The following is a 12,786-nucleotide window of genomic DNA, read 5'->3' as shown; positions in this document are numbered from 1 at the left end:
AAAAGATGTTTCTAGGGGCTGGAGTGATAGCCTAGTGGTAGGGCGTTTGCCTTGCACGTGGCCAACGTGGGTTCGATTCCCTGCATCCCATATGGTCCCCTGAGCACTGCGAGGAGTAATACCTGAGTGTGTGAACCAGGAATAAACCCTGTGCATCGCCAGGTGTGACCCAAAAAGCAAAAAAAAAAAAAAGATGTTTTCAGCTCATCACTTGTCTTTGGTTTGGGACCAGCACTTAGGATATTTTCTTGCTGCAGAGATGGCTGAGCGATTCCACCGTGTCACACTGCTTCAGAAACACTTCTGTGATTGGCAGTGGGCCTGGGAGCGGAGGGAGAGCTTGTATGCCCACCGTGCTCTGCTAGAGGAACTGGCCAGGAGGATGAAGCTGCGGAGGGCCTTTTCCCACTGGAAACACTGTATCCTTTACGATGAGCAGACAGACACACACCCATACATACACACACACAATGACTGAACAATTTTATACAGAATAGACCAATGGTGATATCTTTCGTTAAAGATTTTGTGTAGGAGGCCAGGGAAATGGCTCAGAAAGTTGGAGTATATTCTTTCCATATGGGAGCCCCAAGTTCAACTCCCAGCCCCAGATAGCCCCCTCGACCACCATAGGGAGTTACCCCTGAGCTGGGAGGAGTTCATGGGAACCACTGGGTGTGATTCCCGAACCAAAAGAATATTTTTTGTTTGTATAGGACTGGTGAGAGGGCTCCAAAGGCTGAAATGTGGGAACCCCTGGTTTGCTTTCCCAGCACCTCGTGGTTCCCCAAGTGCCACCAGGTGTGGTCCCAGAAACACAGCAAAAATACTTGGTTGCATCTGGAGACATAGTACAGGGGTAAAGGTGCCTCTTTTGGTGTGAGATCATACAGTGCGTAGGATACTTACCCTGTATGTGAATGACCTGTGTTTGATCCCTGACACTGCATATGGTCCCCTGAGCACAGAACCAGATGTGAGCCCTGGGAACTGCCAATTGTGCACCCTCTCAGAAAAAAGTTTGTGGGGCTGGAGCAATAGTACAGCGGGTAGGGCGTTTGCCTTGCATGTGGCAGACCCAGGTTCGATTCCCAGCATCCTATATGGTCCCCTGAGCACCGCCAGGAGTAATTCCTAAGTGCAAAGCCAGAAGTAACCCCTGTGCATCACCGAGTGTGATCCAAAAAGCAAAAAAAAAAAAAGAATAATAAAAATTAAAAAAGGTTTGTGCCTGATTGTGGTCAACTTCAGCTTGATACCGGGCTTCACATTGATTTCCCCAAGTACCGCCAGGAGTGACCTGTGAGCACCATAGGCTGAGAGACAAATACCCCTTGTCTTCCAGCAAAATATAAGTCACTGTCACTGTCCTCCCATTATTCATTGATTTGCTCGAGCGGGCCCAGTAACGTCTCCATCGTGAGACTTGTTGTTACTGTGTTTGGCATATGGAATACATCACGGGGAGCTTGCCAGGCTTTGCCGTGTGGGCGAGATACTCTCGGTAGCTTGCCGGGCTCTCCAAGAGGGGCAGAGGAATCGAACTCGGGTCGGCCATGTGGGACGCTTGCAAGGCAAACACCCTACCTGCTGTGCTGTAGCTCCAGCCCAGCAAAATATATATTTTATAAATTTAGATCTAGATATAACATAGATGTTAGATCACATACCTAGCTAATCTGAGGCCCTGAGTTTAATCCCCTGCACTTTATACTGCTGCCCTCAGCATTACCAAGTGTGACCTCTTAAAATTTGTGGGGGCTGGGGGGGTCAGAGAAATAATACAGCGGATAAGGGGACTGCCTTGCACACAGCTAATCCAGGTTCAATTCCCGGCTCCCTCTATAGTTTGTAGAGCCCCACCAGAGTGATCCCTGAGCACAGAGCCCAGGTGTAAGCCCTGACTGAGCTCAGCCAAAAACAAACCAAAAAAATTGTTTTTGAAAACAAACAACAACAACAACAAGAAGAAAACAAACAACAAATCCAGCATTTTTTCCCCAGCGCCTGTACAGTGAGAAAGACACTTGCCTTACAGTGACCCAAGTTTAATCCCTGACACCCACCTGCTTCCCAGAGCCGAACCAGGAGTGATCTTTGTGCACAGAGCTAGTAGTGAGCCCTGAGCACCACCAGGTGTGGTCCCAAAACGAACAACAAAAAAAAACCAATTTGCTGATTTGGTAATATTTATATAAAAGATCACATTTAACAGGCACCTATAGTGTAAATGCTAATAATAAACAAACACCCGTGTATCCACCACTCTGCTTAAGATAATGTTAGTATTCTTCTGTTCCACCATGATTGCAACCCCTTCTCCCCCTCCCACCACACCAAAGTGGTAATCCCACTGGGCCAAATGTTGTGTTACCATGTCATTGCTTTTCTCTGCTAAGTAGGTGTTGGAAATAGCCACCACCATCTGTCTCTTGGCAGCTTTATTATTGTTAATCTAGCTTCATAAAATGAACTTTTGCTCTGCAGACATTATACATTATCTCCTTATTCTTCATAGCAACTCTGTGGAGAAAGTGTCACCATTTCTGTTTTGGAGCTGAGGAAACAGATTTAGGGGGCAGTGAGGAATTCCCAATGGTAGAGTTAGTCACTGGAGATTTGAATCCCAGGCCCATCCTCCCATGTCCATGTGGGTTTTTCTGTTTGTTTAGGCGCCACACCTGGCTGTGCTCGGGGCCTTACTTCTGGGTCTGTACTTAGGGCTCACTCCTGGCGGGGCGCAGGGAACCGTACGGAGTGCCGGGGATGAAACCCGGGTCAATGCGAGGCAAGCGCCTTCCCCACTGAGTACCAGCCCACAATGCACATGTTCTTAGTCCCTGCCCCTTACTGTGCTAGGGCAGGCTTTGATCTGCCGGGGGTGTTCACCCACACAGTCACTTGCTCGTTGACCTCTGGTCAGTGTTAAACTCCTGCCTAAGTTCTGGGGTATGGACACTCGAGAGACTTATGGTCGTTCAGTGTCTGGGAGGGAAAGTAAGCACGAACATGTTTATTATGGTCTGGAATGGTAAGTGCTGCCATAGCAATAGAGCAATAGGTCGAGAGCTGCCGAGGGGACTCAGTGGAGGAAGGGACTTTTGAATTGAATGCAAGTCTTAGGGGTTGGCAAGTCCTTCCGGAAGGAAGAGGAGTTGAGAGGGTGTTTCTGGCTGGAGGAGTGACAGGAAAAGCATCCAGGGATGGTGAGAGGATCTGTAGTGAGTTGTAGGAGTACAGATGGTGGCAGGGTAGTGATGGGGCGACGAGTTTGGGATGAGCTTGGTTGAAGCTGTCAGGAGTTGGGACTTTATCCCAAGGCACCCGGGAGCGCTAATCGGGCTTTATGAAGAGAGGTGATGCGAAGAAAGGATTCACCTGGGGCCAGGTGCCAACGGTGAAAGCTGGAACATGTGCTTTCTGTGTGGCAGCCCTGGCTTGGAGCGTGGGCCTCACATGCTCCCCTGAGCACTGCAGAGCTTGTTCTGAGCACAGCAGCAGGAGTAACCTATGAGCACCACTAGGTGTAGCTCCCAAGTGAAAAGCAAGCCAAAAACAGAAAGGATAAATCTAGATGATAAGAGGGAAACTAGTAGGAAGATGAGTTATGTGATACAGAGGCCAGACCGGTTTGGAGAGTCTCTTTTCAGTGAGATCAGTGAGTGACGAGACAAATGAAGGTTAGAGGATGTTGGGGGCAGGGATGGAGAACGGGAAAGATTTGGGAGAACAGATGGACTTGGCAACTGAGTTGGAAGAAGTGGGCAGAGAAAAAGTTTGAAAATAACTTGCAGCATTTTTAGCTCAAACGTATGATCAGATTGTGTTGCCAAAGAAAGAAAATACAAAGAGAAAGAGAATGGGCTCTGCTTCTAAAGATATGATTGCAGGGGGCAGCAGATAGTATAGTGGGTAGGGAGGTTTTTGTTTGTATTTGTTTGGGGGCTCTGCACTCAGGTATTAACTCTTGGTGTTGCTCAGGGGATCATATGGGATGCCAGGGATCACATCCAAGTGGGCTTCATGCAAGACTGTACTATTGCTCTGGCCCTGAACAGTGTAGTTTTGAGGGGCCACAAAGGGCTAGAGCACATATGGATTTCTTTTTTTTTTTGGTTTTGTTTTGCTTTTTGATCCACACCCAGCAGGGCTCAAGGCTGACTCTTTAAGCATATTCTTTTTTCTTTTTTCTTTTTTTTTGCTTTTTGGGTCACACCCAGCAATGCTCAGGGGTTACTCCTGGCTCATGCACCAAGGAATCACTCCTGGCGGTGCTCGGGGGACCATATAGGATGCTGGGACTCGAACCTGTGTCGGCCATGTTGGCTGCGTGCAAGGCAAATGCCCCACTCGCTGTGCTATCGCTCCAGCCCCTCTTTAAGCATATTCTGTGCTCAGGGATCATTCTTAGCAGGGACCAGGGGACTGTATACGGTGCCAAGGAATGAACCCAGCTCTGCTGCATGCTATCTGCCACTGTACTATCTCTCAGGCTCCAAGGACCATATGTTTTGCATGTGGGACCCCCAGGTTTGATCCCCAGCCCTGCATCAACCTCTCAGTGATGCAGGGAGTAGCCCCAAGCATGGCTAAGTGTGACTCTCCCAGCCACAAAAATAGAAAAGTTAAGGTAATTTTTAAATGTTTACTGATTATTGGTGGCATTGGGTCTCAACTTTTTTTTTCTTCTTACCAGTTGGACTGGAGTGATAGCACAGTGGGTAGGGCGTTTGCCTTGCACGCAGCCGACCTGGGTTCGATTCCTCCGTCCCTCTCGGAGAACCCGGCAAACTACCTAGAATATCCTGCCCACACGGCAGAGCCTGGCAAGCTCTCTGTGGCATATTCAATATGCCAAAAACAGTAACAAGAAGTCTCACAATGGAGACATTACTGGTGCCCGCTCGAGCAAATCGATGAACAACAGGACCAGTTGTGCTACACAGGGAGCAAAGTGAGGCCAGCTGTGGTCTAAGCGACATGGGCTCCCTTTGTCCATACGCCCCTGGGGCACCAGGGGAAGCCAGTGGCCAACTGCCCATTCGGCCTTCTGACAAGCCTCCCTAGGTATGCACCATGCTGGGGGCTGGGGGTGGGGTCCATGTTGAGAAGAGAGTCCTTAATTCTCTGGCAGACGGGCTGCTGTGTGCAGAAGAAGCTGCCCAAGGCCAGGTGGCAGAAGAACACCATCGGCGCAGCTTGCTGGTAAGCTGGGGGCCTTTCCCAGGCATCCACCTCGGGGGGACCTGGACCCATGTCATGCTTTTTAAGTGCCTCAAGTTAGGTGGGTAGTGGGTAGGTTGGACCCACTCTAATTGGGACTGGCTTATTCTCACTTGCTCTCAGTACCGGTGCGGGGGTCAGAGGGGTTGCAGCTGAAAGGAACCTCAGAGATAATCTGCATTTTCTGCTTGCCCCCCCTCCAATTCGAATAAAGAGGCTGAGAATGTGAACTGGGTTAAAGGCAAGTGCAAAGTCCCTGTCCCAGTGCCAGTTCTCCTTTGTCCTTGCCATACACGGTGGTCTTTAGACACTTTTAGGAGGCTTTGGGGTCCTACAGAGCACAGTATGGAAATCTCTGGTCTCTCTTCAGTCTCAGGAAACTCAAGCCCAGGGCATAATAAAGGAGTAAACTTGGCTTATGTTATATGTGAGGCATTACTGATAGAGCTAGAGACAGGCAGATGTAAATCACACTCGTGTGACACACATGTGTGCCACTCCTGATTACAATGGGCCAAAGAAGCTACCCATAACTTGAGACACTTAAAGAGTCCTTTTTTTTTTTCTTTTTGGGTCACACCCAGCAATACATAGGGGTTACTCCTGGTTCATGCACTCAGGAATTACTCCTGGCGGTGCTCAGGGGACCATATGGGATGCTGGGAATCAAATCCACGTCGGCCGTGTGCAAGGCAGCAAAAGCCCTACGCACTGTGCTATTGCTCCAGCCCCAAAGAGTCCTTTTCTGACCTTCAATCCCACCCCCACTCATGAAGGACCTAATGACACACACACACACACACACACACACACACACACACACACACAAGCACCGGAAAAAAGTCTTGTTCCATACAGGCCAAGTTAATGTCTTATCCTGAGTTGGTGGTGGTGTCCACTGCGTGAGAGATCTCCCACTCACAGAGGTGGGAGAGAGCAGCGTTTGTCCCTACAAGATATCCGTGGCCAGCAAGGAGTGGTTCAGCACCGGCTGGTTCAAACTCCTCGCTGAACCCAAAGCAGAGAAACATCCTGGGCATGGGAGAGGCTATGAACAGCCGCCTGCCTCCTGAGGGGACATTGTCTGCCATTGTCTAGTTTGTTTTTTTCCACTAGACTGATCAATAACAGCTGGTCCTTTTCTTTTTTTTTTTTTTCTCCTCAGCACTTTTGCTTTCAAGCCTTAAAAGATAATGTGGTTTATGCTCGTCACCAACGTATAAGAAGGAATCTGGCTCACCAGCAGCGGGACAGCACGGTGAGGGGCACCTCTTGCAAGGCACCTCTTCTGATGACCATTCTTTTGTTGCTGTTTTGGGGGATGGGGGGGTTGGACCACACCTGGCTGTGCTCAGGGCTTACTTTAGACTCTGAACTCAGGGATTACTGTTTGTGGTGCTCAAGGGACCAGGTGTAGCGCTGGGGATTGAACCATGCCTGCCATGTGCAGTACAGGTGCCTATACTCTCTCTCCAGCCCCAGCCATTCTTATTTAACCCGAATGTTGAGAAACTTATCCAGACCCTTAGACGCTGAAACCTTTGTTCCTATTTTCTTCAATTAGTAGAGAAACTCCTGTTTAGTTCCATTTAAAAAAATAAATATTTGGGGACCAGAGTGATAATACAGCGAGTAGAGTGCTTGCCTTGCTTGTGGCCGACCCGGGTTCAATCCCCAGCATCCCACATGATTTCCTGAGTATTCCCAGGAGTGATCCCTGAGTGCAGAGCTAGGAGTAATCCCCTGAGTATCGCCTGATATGCCCCTCGCCAAAAAAAGATAAATATGTTTGCTAAGACTATTGAATTCTGGATTCAAACTGGATTCCAACCCTGACCTGTGGAATGTACTTTGAGCCTGCAATATTGGAAGTTTTGGTTGTGTTTGCAATATATGTCAATTAGTGTTTGTTTATTTGTTTGTTTTTTTAAAAAATAACAACCTGAGGTCAAGGAATAAACATTATAAAATTCTACATCTACATGTAGGAGCTTGGTTATGTTGTGTTTAATAATGAAAATGTTCAAATGTACAGAAAAGGACATACAATAAAGGATAGATGGGGAGTGGGTCAGAGAGATAGTACAGGAGATAAGGCACTTCCCTGGCATGTGGTAGACCCTGGTTCAAATCCCTGTCACAACATCACCATCCCCCAAACACTGCCATGGATTTTCCTACATCTAGAACCAGGAGCCCCTGCCCACAGTTGGGTTGGTAGGGGCTATTTCTGACCAAAAAAATGAACAGGGTGAGGGTCAGCTCATGACCTCATGCTCTGCATGCAGGATCCCCGGCCAGCACTGCACCACCAGGAGCAGCCCCCAGGTACTGTTAGGTATGACCCCCCAAAAAAACAAAAAAAATCAAGAAAGGATGATAGACCAGAGAGATTGTACAGCCAGTGGGGCATTAGCCTGGTGACAGACCCAGGTTTGATTCCCAGCATCACTTATTGTTCCCAAAGCACCACCAGGAGTGATCACTGAACACAGAGCCAGGAGTAAGCCCTGAGCACCCACCAGATGTGACTCAGAAAACAAAAATGAAAAAAAGGAACAGGATGATACTCATCTAAATACCTATAGACTCGTATCAAGCTTTAACAGTTAGTGCTTGCTTCATTTTTAGGTGAATTGTTTTGAAATAACTCAGACGTGACGCTTCCATGTTAACATCCCAATATGTACCCTCCAACAACTTCCTCTTAGAACAGTGTCATTGCCATCCCTAACAAAATGAGCAGTGAATCCTTAATATTCCCCAGTGCCCCATCCATATTTAATTTCCATAGTTGCCCACAACATATTTTTGTAGCAGTTGTTTTTTTTCAGACCAGAAGTCAGTGAAGTGTTACTTGCAACATACAGTTATGTCTTTGAGGTTCTTCAGAGTCATCTCCTCTGCCCACACACAGTTCTGTTCTTTTTTGTTTATCTTCATACTTACAGTTGCGGTCAAGTACTCATAAAAGGCATCATCATAACCAAAATTAAGTTCAGAGTCCAGTAGTCTTAAGTATGTTGACATTATTGTGCGTCATCACACTGTCGCTGTCAGTTCTGTCACGCAAGACCAAAACTGTACATTCATTAAACTGCTGTTCTCTCTACCTCCAGCCCCCGAGAATCAACTCTCCACTTTCTCTCTCCCTCGTTTTCTCATTTGCACAGTATTTGCAGTCTGTGACTGGATTATTTTCAGTTAGCATAATGTATACTTCAGTTTTAAATGACATTGAAAGAGAAGTCCAGTTACTTTGTGCAGTGGTCCTGTCTTCATTGGTCTGTTTCCTTTTGATATCATGTAACTTTCCAGTATCAGTGAAGTTCCGAAAAATAAGTACATAGTTCCAAGGGCTTGATTAGACTGAAGTTAAGCGTTTGGTGGGGGGGAGGGGAGCCCGTATCAGGTGGTGCTTAGGACTTATTTCTAGCTCTGAACTAAGGGATTATTCCTGGTGTGGAGGGCAGGGGACCATATGGATGGCAGGGATCAAACCTGGTTTAGAAGTGTGAGAGGCAAGTGCCCTCTGTGCTGTACTATTGCTCTGGCCCCTGAAGGTTAATTGCTATTGGTAGGTGGTAGGGTCAGTTAATTTTAAACTATTAAAACCACTTTTTAAAAATAACATTGGAGCTGGAGAGATAGTACAGCATAGGGTAGGGCTCTTGACCTGGATTTGATCCCTGGTACCCATATGGTTCCCTGAGCACTGCCAAGAAATAGTTCCTGAGTGCAGAGCCAGTATTATGCCCTGAGTGTCACTGGATGTGGCCTCTAAAACCAAAATAAACAAATAAATGAAATAACAATGATATCGTCTTTGGTCTGCAGTAAAAAAAAACAATTGTGTTTTACGGAACTCAGGTAGGATTTTTTTTTCTTTTTTGGTCTCTGGGCCACATCCAGTAATAGATTTACTAATTAACAGATAAATAGTTTTGCCTTCTGGTTTAATGAACTTTTCATTTCTTTCCTGTTTTGCTTCAGCTGCTGCGTAGTTTCTGGAACCTCTGGCAATCTCGAATTGAGCAGAAGGAGGAGAGAGGGCAGCTTTCCTTATTGAGTGCTGCCAAGGACCACTACAGGTAGGAAATCTGGCTTTGGCCCCGGGCCCTGAGACACACATTGTGACTGACTTGCTCCTCTCCAGGAGCGATGACTTACCCTTATGTGTCACTGTGGCACGTTTGCAAAGTCCTGCTTTAAGACAGTGGTTCCTGAACTTGTGGGTATTTTTGTTTTGTTTTGTTTTGGGGCCACATACAGCAGTGCTCAGGGGTTACTCCTGGCTCTGCACTCGGGAATTACTCCTAGTGGTGCTTGGGGGACCTTATGGGATGCTAGGGATTGAACCCAGATTGGCCTGGGTTCAATCTGCAAGGCAGACGCCCTAGCCACCGTACTATCACTCTGGCCCCCTGAACTTGTGTTTTTCTTTTGGATGATGAGGTGGGAGACAGAAGGGGAGGACGTTGAACAGAAGAAAGGTCGTGGGGCCAGTCAGAGTATGTGGCTGTCAGCTCCTTCTTTCAGTCCTTTGGGCATTAATGATGTTCATACCTTAGGTTTTATGCACTTGATGGTGTTACAAGTCTGAACAGTGGGTATCTGTGGCTTGTTCTTGAAAGGTACAGAAAGCATGTCTTCAATTTTTTAGAATTAAATCACCGAGTCAAAATACAGATGGAGCGGTAGCTCAGTGGACTGGAGCATATGCTTGGCATGTAGGAGGTCCAGGGTCAATCCTTGGTGCCTCCCTTGAGTACTGCCTGGAGTGTCTCCTGAGCACCAACTGCAAGTAGCACCAGAGCACTGCAGGGTGTGGCCCCAAACCAGAATGAGTATATGCAAGTACCTCATGCCTATGACGAAAGCGCAGAGCTTATAGGGAAGAAAATATGAATGAAAATTAAAGCTGGGGCTGAAGCAATAGCACAGCGGGTAGGGCGTTTGCCTTGCACGCGGCCAACCTGAGTTCGATTCCCAGCATCCCATATGGTCCCCTGAGCACCTTCAGGATTAATTCCTGAGTGCAGAGCCAGGAATAACCCCTGTGCATTGCCGGGTGTGACCCAAAAAGCAAAATAAATAAATAAATAAAATAAAAGCTACCTGGCCCTCCCTTTGACCTCTTAGTGTTACTTTTTGTACATAACCATTCGTGGGAGCAAAGTGATAGTACAGTGGGTAGGGTGCTTGTCTTGCCTGCAGCCAACCAGGATTCATTCCCAGCTCCCCATATGGTTCCCCAAGCAACCCCAGTAATGATCTCTGATAGCAGAGCCAGGAGTAAGACCTGAACACCAGTGGTTGTAGCCAACACCCCCAGCCCCCCAGTTTTTTCCTTTTTTTAAAAATTTTTGTAGGCAAGCCAGTAGTCCAAAATTAAAGATTGACAGATACTTACTGGATATCAGGTTCTGCTTTTTAATTTTTTTTTGGGGGGTCACATCTGGCAACATTTAGGGTTACAACCGGCAGTGCTCTAGGTTCTATATGGGATGCTGGGGATCAAACCCAGGTCCGCCGCATGCAAGGCAAATGCCCTCACCACTGTATTATCCCACCAGTTCTGGATATCAGTTTCTTCTTTCTCCTAGAGTGGAACTAATGAACCCCAAGGGTTCTCTAAAAAATGTAACTATTTCCAGATTTATCTCCCATAGAACCAAAACAAAGTTTAAAAAGTCTAAAACTGGTCCAGATCAATCGTGCAGCACAATAGAACACTTGCCTTGCACGTGACCCATCTGAGTGCAATCCCCAGCATCCCATATGGTTTCTTGAGCACTGCCAGGAGTAATTCCTGAGTACAGAGCCAGGAGGAACCCCAGAGTATACTGGGTGTGGCCCCCAAATAAAACAACGAGAAAGGAAGGGAGGAGGGAGATGGGAGGGAAGGAGAGAGGAAGAGAGGGAGGGAGAAAGAATCCTTAACCTGAGGTGGAATGCTTTGTACCTTGGTGTTCTGTGTTTTATTTCAGAATAACATTGCTGCACAAGTGTATCCAATCGTGGTTACAGTATGCTCAGAAGAAGAGATACAAACAGGTATTTTATAGCAGAGAGCTCTGCTGCTCACGTCCTTGGTTCCACCTGCTTTGGAAACATTCTTGGAAATGCCAAGAGGTTTTTGTGTTTCCGTTGGGAAGACAGGGTGCTGTACAGAGCTCAAAGGTATTTCCTTTGAGCCCACATTCCAGCGGATATGTATTCCACAGATGTCAAGGTCTTCTGGTCATGCCCGAATGTCTACTTTATTCCCTCATTCCTCTGTCTGTGGTGAAAGTGCCCTCTGATGAGCCCAGGGACTTAGCCACTCTCTTACCCTCTTCACTCCCAATATGTTTCTTTTATTAGCCTTCCTGCCGCTGCCTGAAACCCTCAGGAAATGTTGGGAAAGAGCATGTGTGCTGTATCCCAGTGCTGAACATTTGAGACCCGGCTACCTGTAGGAAATAGGAAAAGGTGGAAGTCAGGCTAACAAATCAGTAAGGGCAGGCCGAGAAAGAAGGATTTAGGGCTGGAGAGATAGTACAGGGGCTAAGACTTTTGCCTTGCACGAGGCTAACCCCGGTTCAATCCAGGGTGCTGCAATATGGTCCCTAGAGCACTGCTGGGAGTGATCCCTGAGCACAGAGCCAGGAGTACATCCGGAGCACAGCCAAGTGTGGCTCAGCATTTAAGAGCAACAGAGAGAAAGAAGGATTTAGTTCCATTAAAGAAAGAACGAGCAAGGGGTTGGAGTGATAGCACAGCAGGTAGAGTGTTTGCCTTGCACGGGGTCGACCCGGATTTGATTCCCAGCATCCCATATGGTCCCCTGAGCACCGCTAGGAGGAATTCCTGAGTGCAGAGCCAGGAGTAACCCCTGAGCATCGCCTGGTGTGACCCAAAAAGAAAAAAAAAGACCAAGTAGCAGCTATGCCACAGACACCTCCCTGAGCACTGAGTGTACAAGTCAGACGGAGTTCCTACTTGCACTGGGTTTGTCATTTCAAACTTGGGGCCAGGACGTGCAGTCTTAGAGGCAAGCTCTGATGACTGGAGTAGCTGTGTGGAATGGTGGACTGAAAAAAGATTTTGAGTCCAAATTCAGGGAGGTGTGTGTTTCACGGATGACCTATGCAGGGGCATTGCAGTGTATGTGGCACCATGCCTGCCCCGGGCCAGTGTGGCGAGACTCAAACCTGCCTCCTCTTCCTAGTTATTTCCCTGTGGCCCTCCCTGCCACCTCCCTCCATCTGCTGCTAGAGGCTGACCCGTGACTCTCAGGATTTGGGCTGGTTTCTCAAAACTTGGGGAGAGAATTCAAACGTTCTCCTTAGGACTACGACTCCTTTGGGATCCTGGGACCGTTTCCTGTTAAGCACTCTGTTTCTTCATAGCTTTACTCTGGTCAGTTAAGCTGCTGGTTTCCCCTGAGTCCTCTGTGCTCTCCTGCTTGTCCTGGTCCCTTGGCTTCTCGGGTATTATCTATTTCTCCTCAAATCCCCCCCTGCCCCCCATGGAGCTTCAGCTCAGGATTCATCTACTAGTGCCTCCCCCACCGCTGGG

General features: G+C 47.7%; 1 protein-coding gene across 2 annotated transcripts in view; it reads left to right on the top strand.

The window, feature by feature from the left end:
- SFI1 (SFI1 centrin binding protein) overlaps positions 1-12,786 on the top strand; it is a 98,620-nt gene that overhangs the window by 53,915 nt on the left and 31,919 nt on the right. For both annotated transcript variants that reach the window (XM_056116477.1, XM_056116476.1), the window contains exons 10-14: positions 258-419; positions 5,135-5,205; positions 6,389-6,481; positions 9,217-9,314; positions 11,214-11,280. In XM_056116477.1, the coding sequence (XP_055972452.1) occupies positions 258-419; positions 5,135-5,205; positions 6,389-6,481; positions 9,217-9,314; positions 11,214-11,280 (491 nt within the window). The remainder of the gene's footprint in view (positions 1-257; positions 420-5,134; positions 5,206-6,388; positions 6,482-9,216; positions 9,315-11,213; positions 11,281-12,786) is intronic.

This window comes from Sorex fumeus, unplaced genomic scaffold (assembly GCF_029834395.1).
Source record: "Sorex fumeus unplaced genomic scaffold, SorFum_2.1 ptg000032l, whole genome shotgun sequence".
NCBI lineage: Eukaryota > Metazoa > Chordata > Mammalia > Eulipotyphla > Soricidae > Sorex > Sorex fumeus.
Note: the sequence above shows the minus strand (reverse complement) of the source record. Positions and strands in the feature narration are given on the sequence as shown.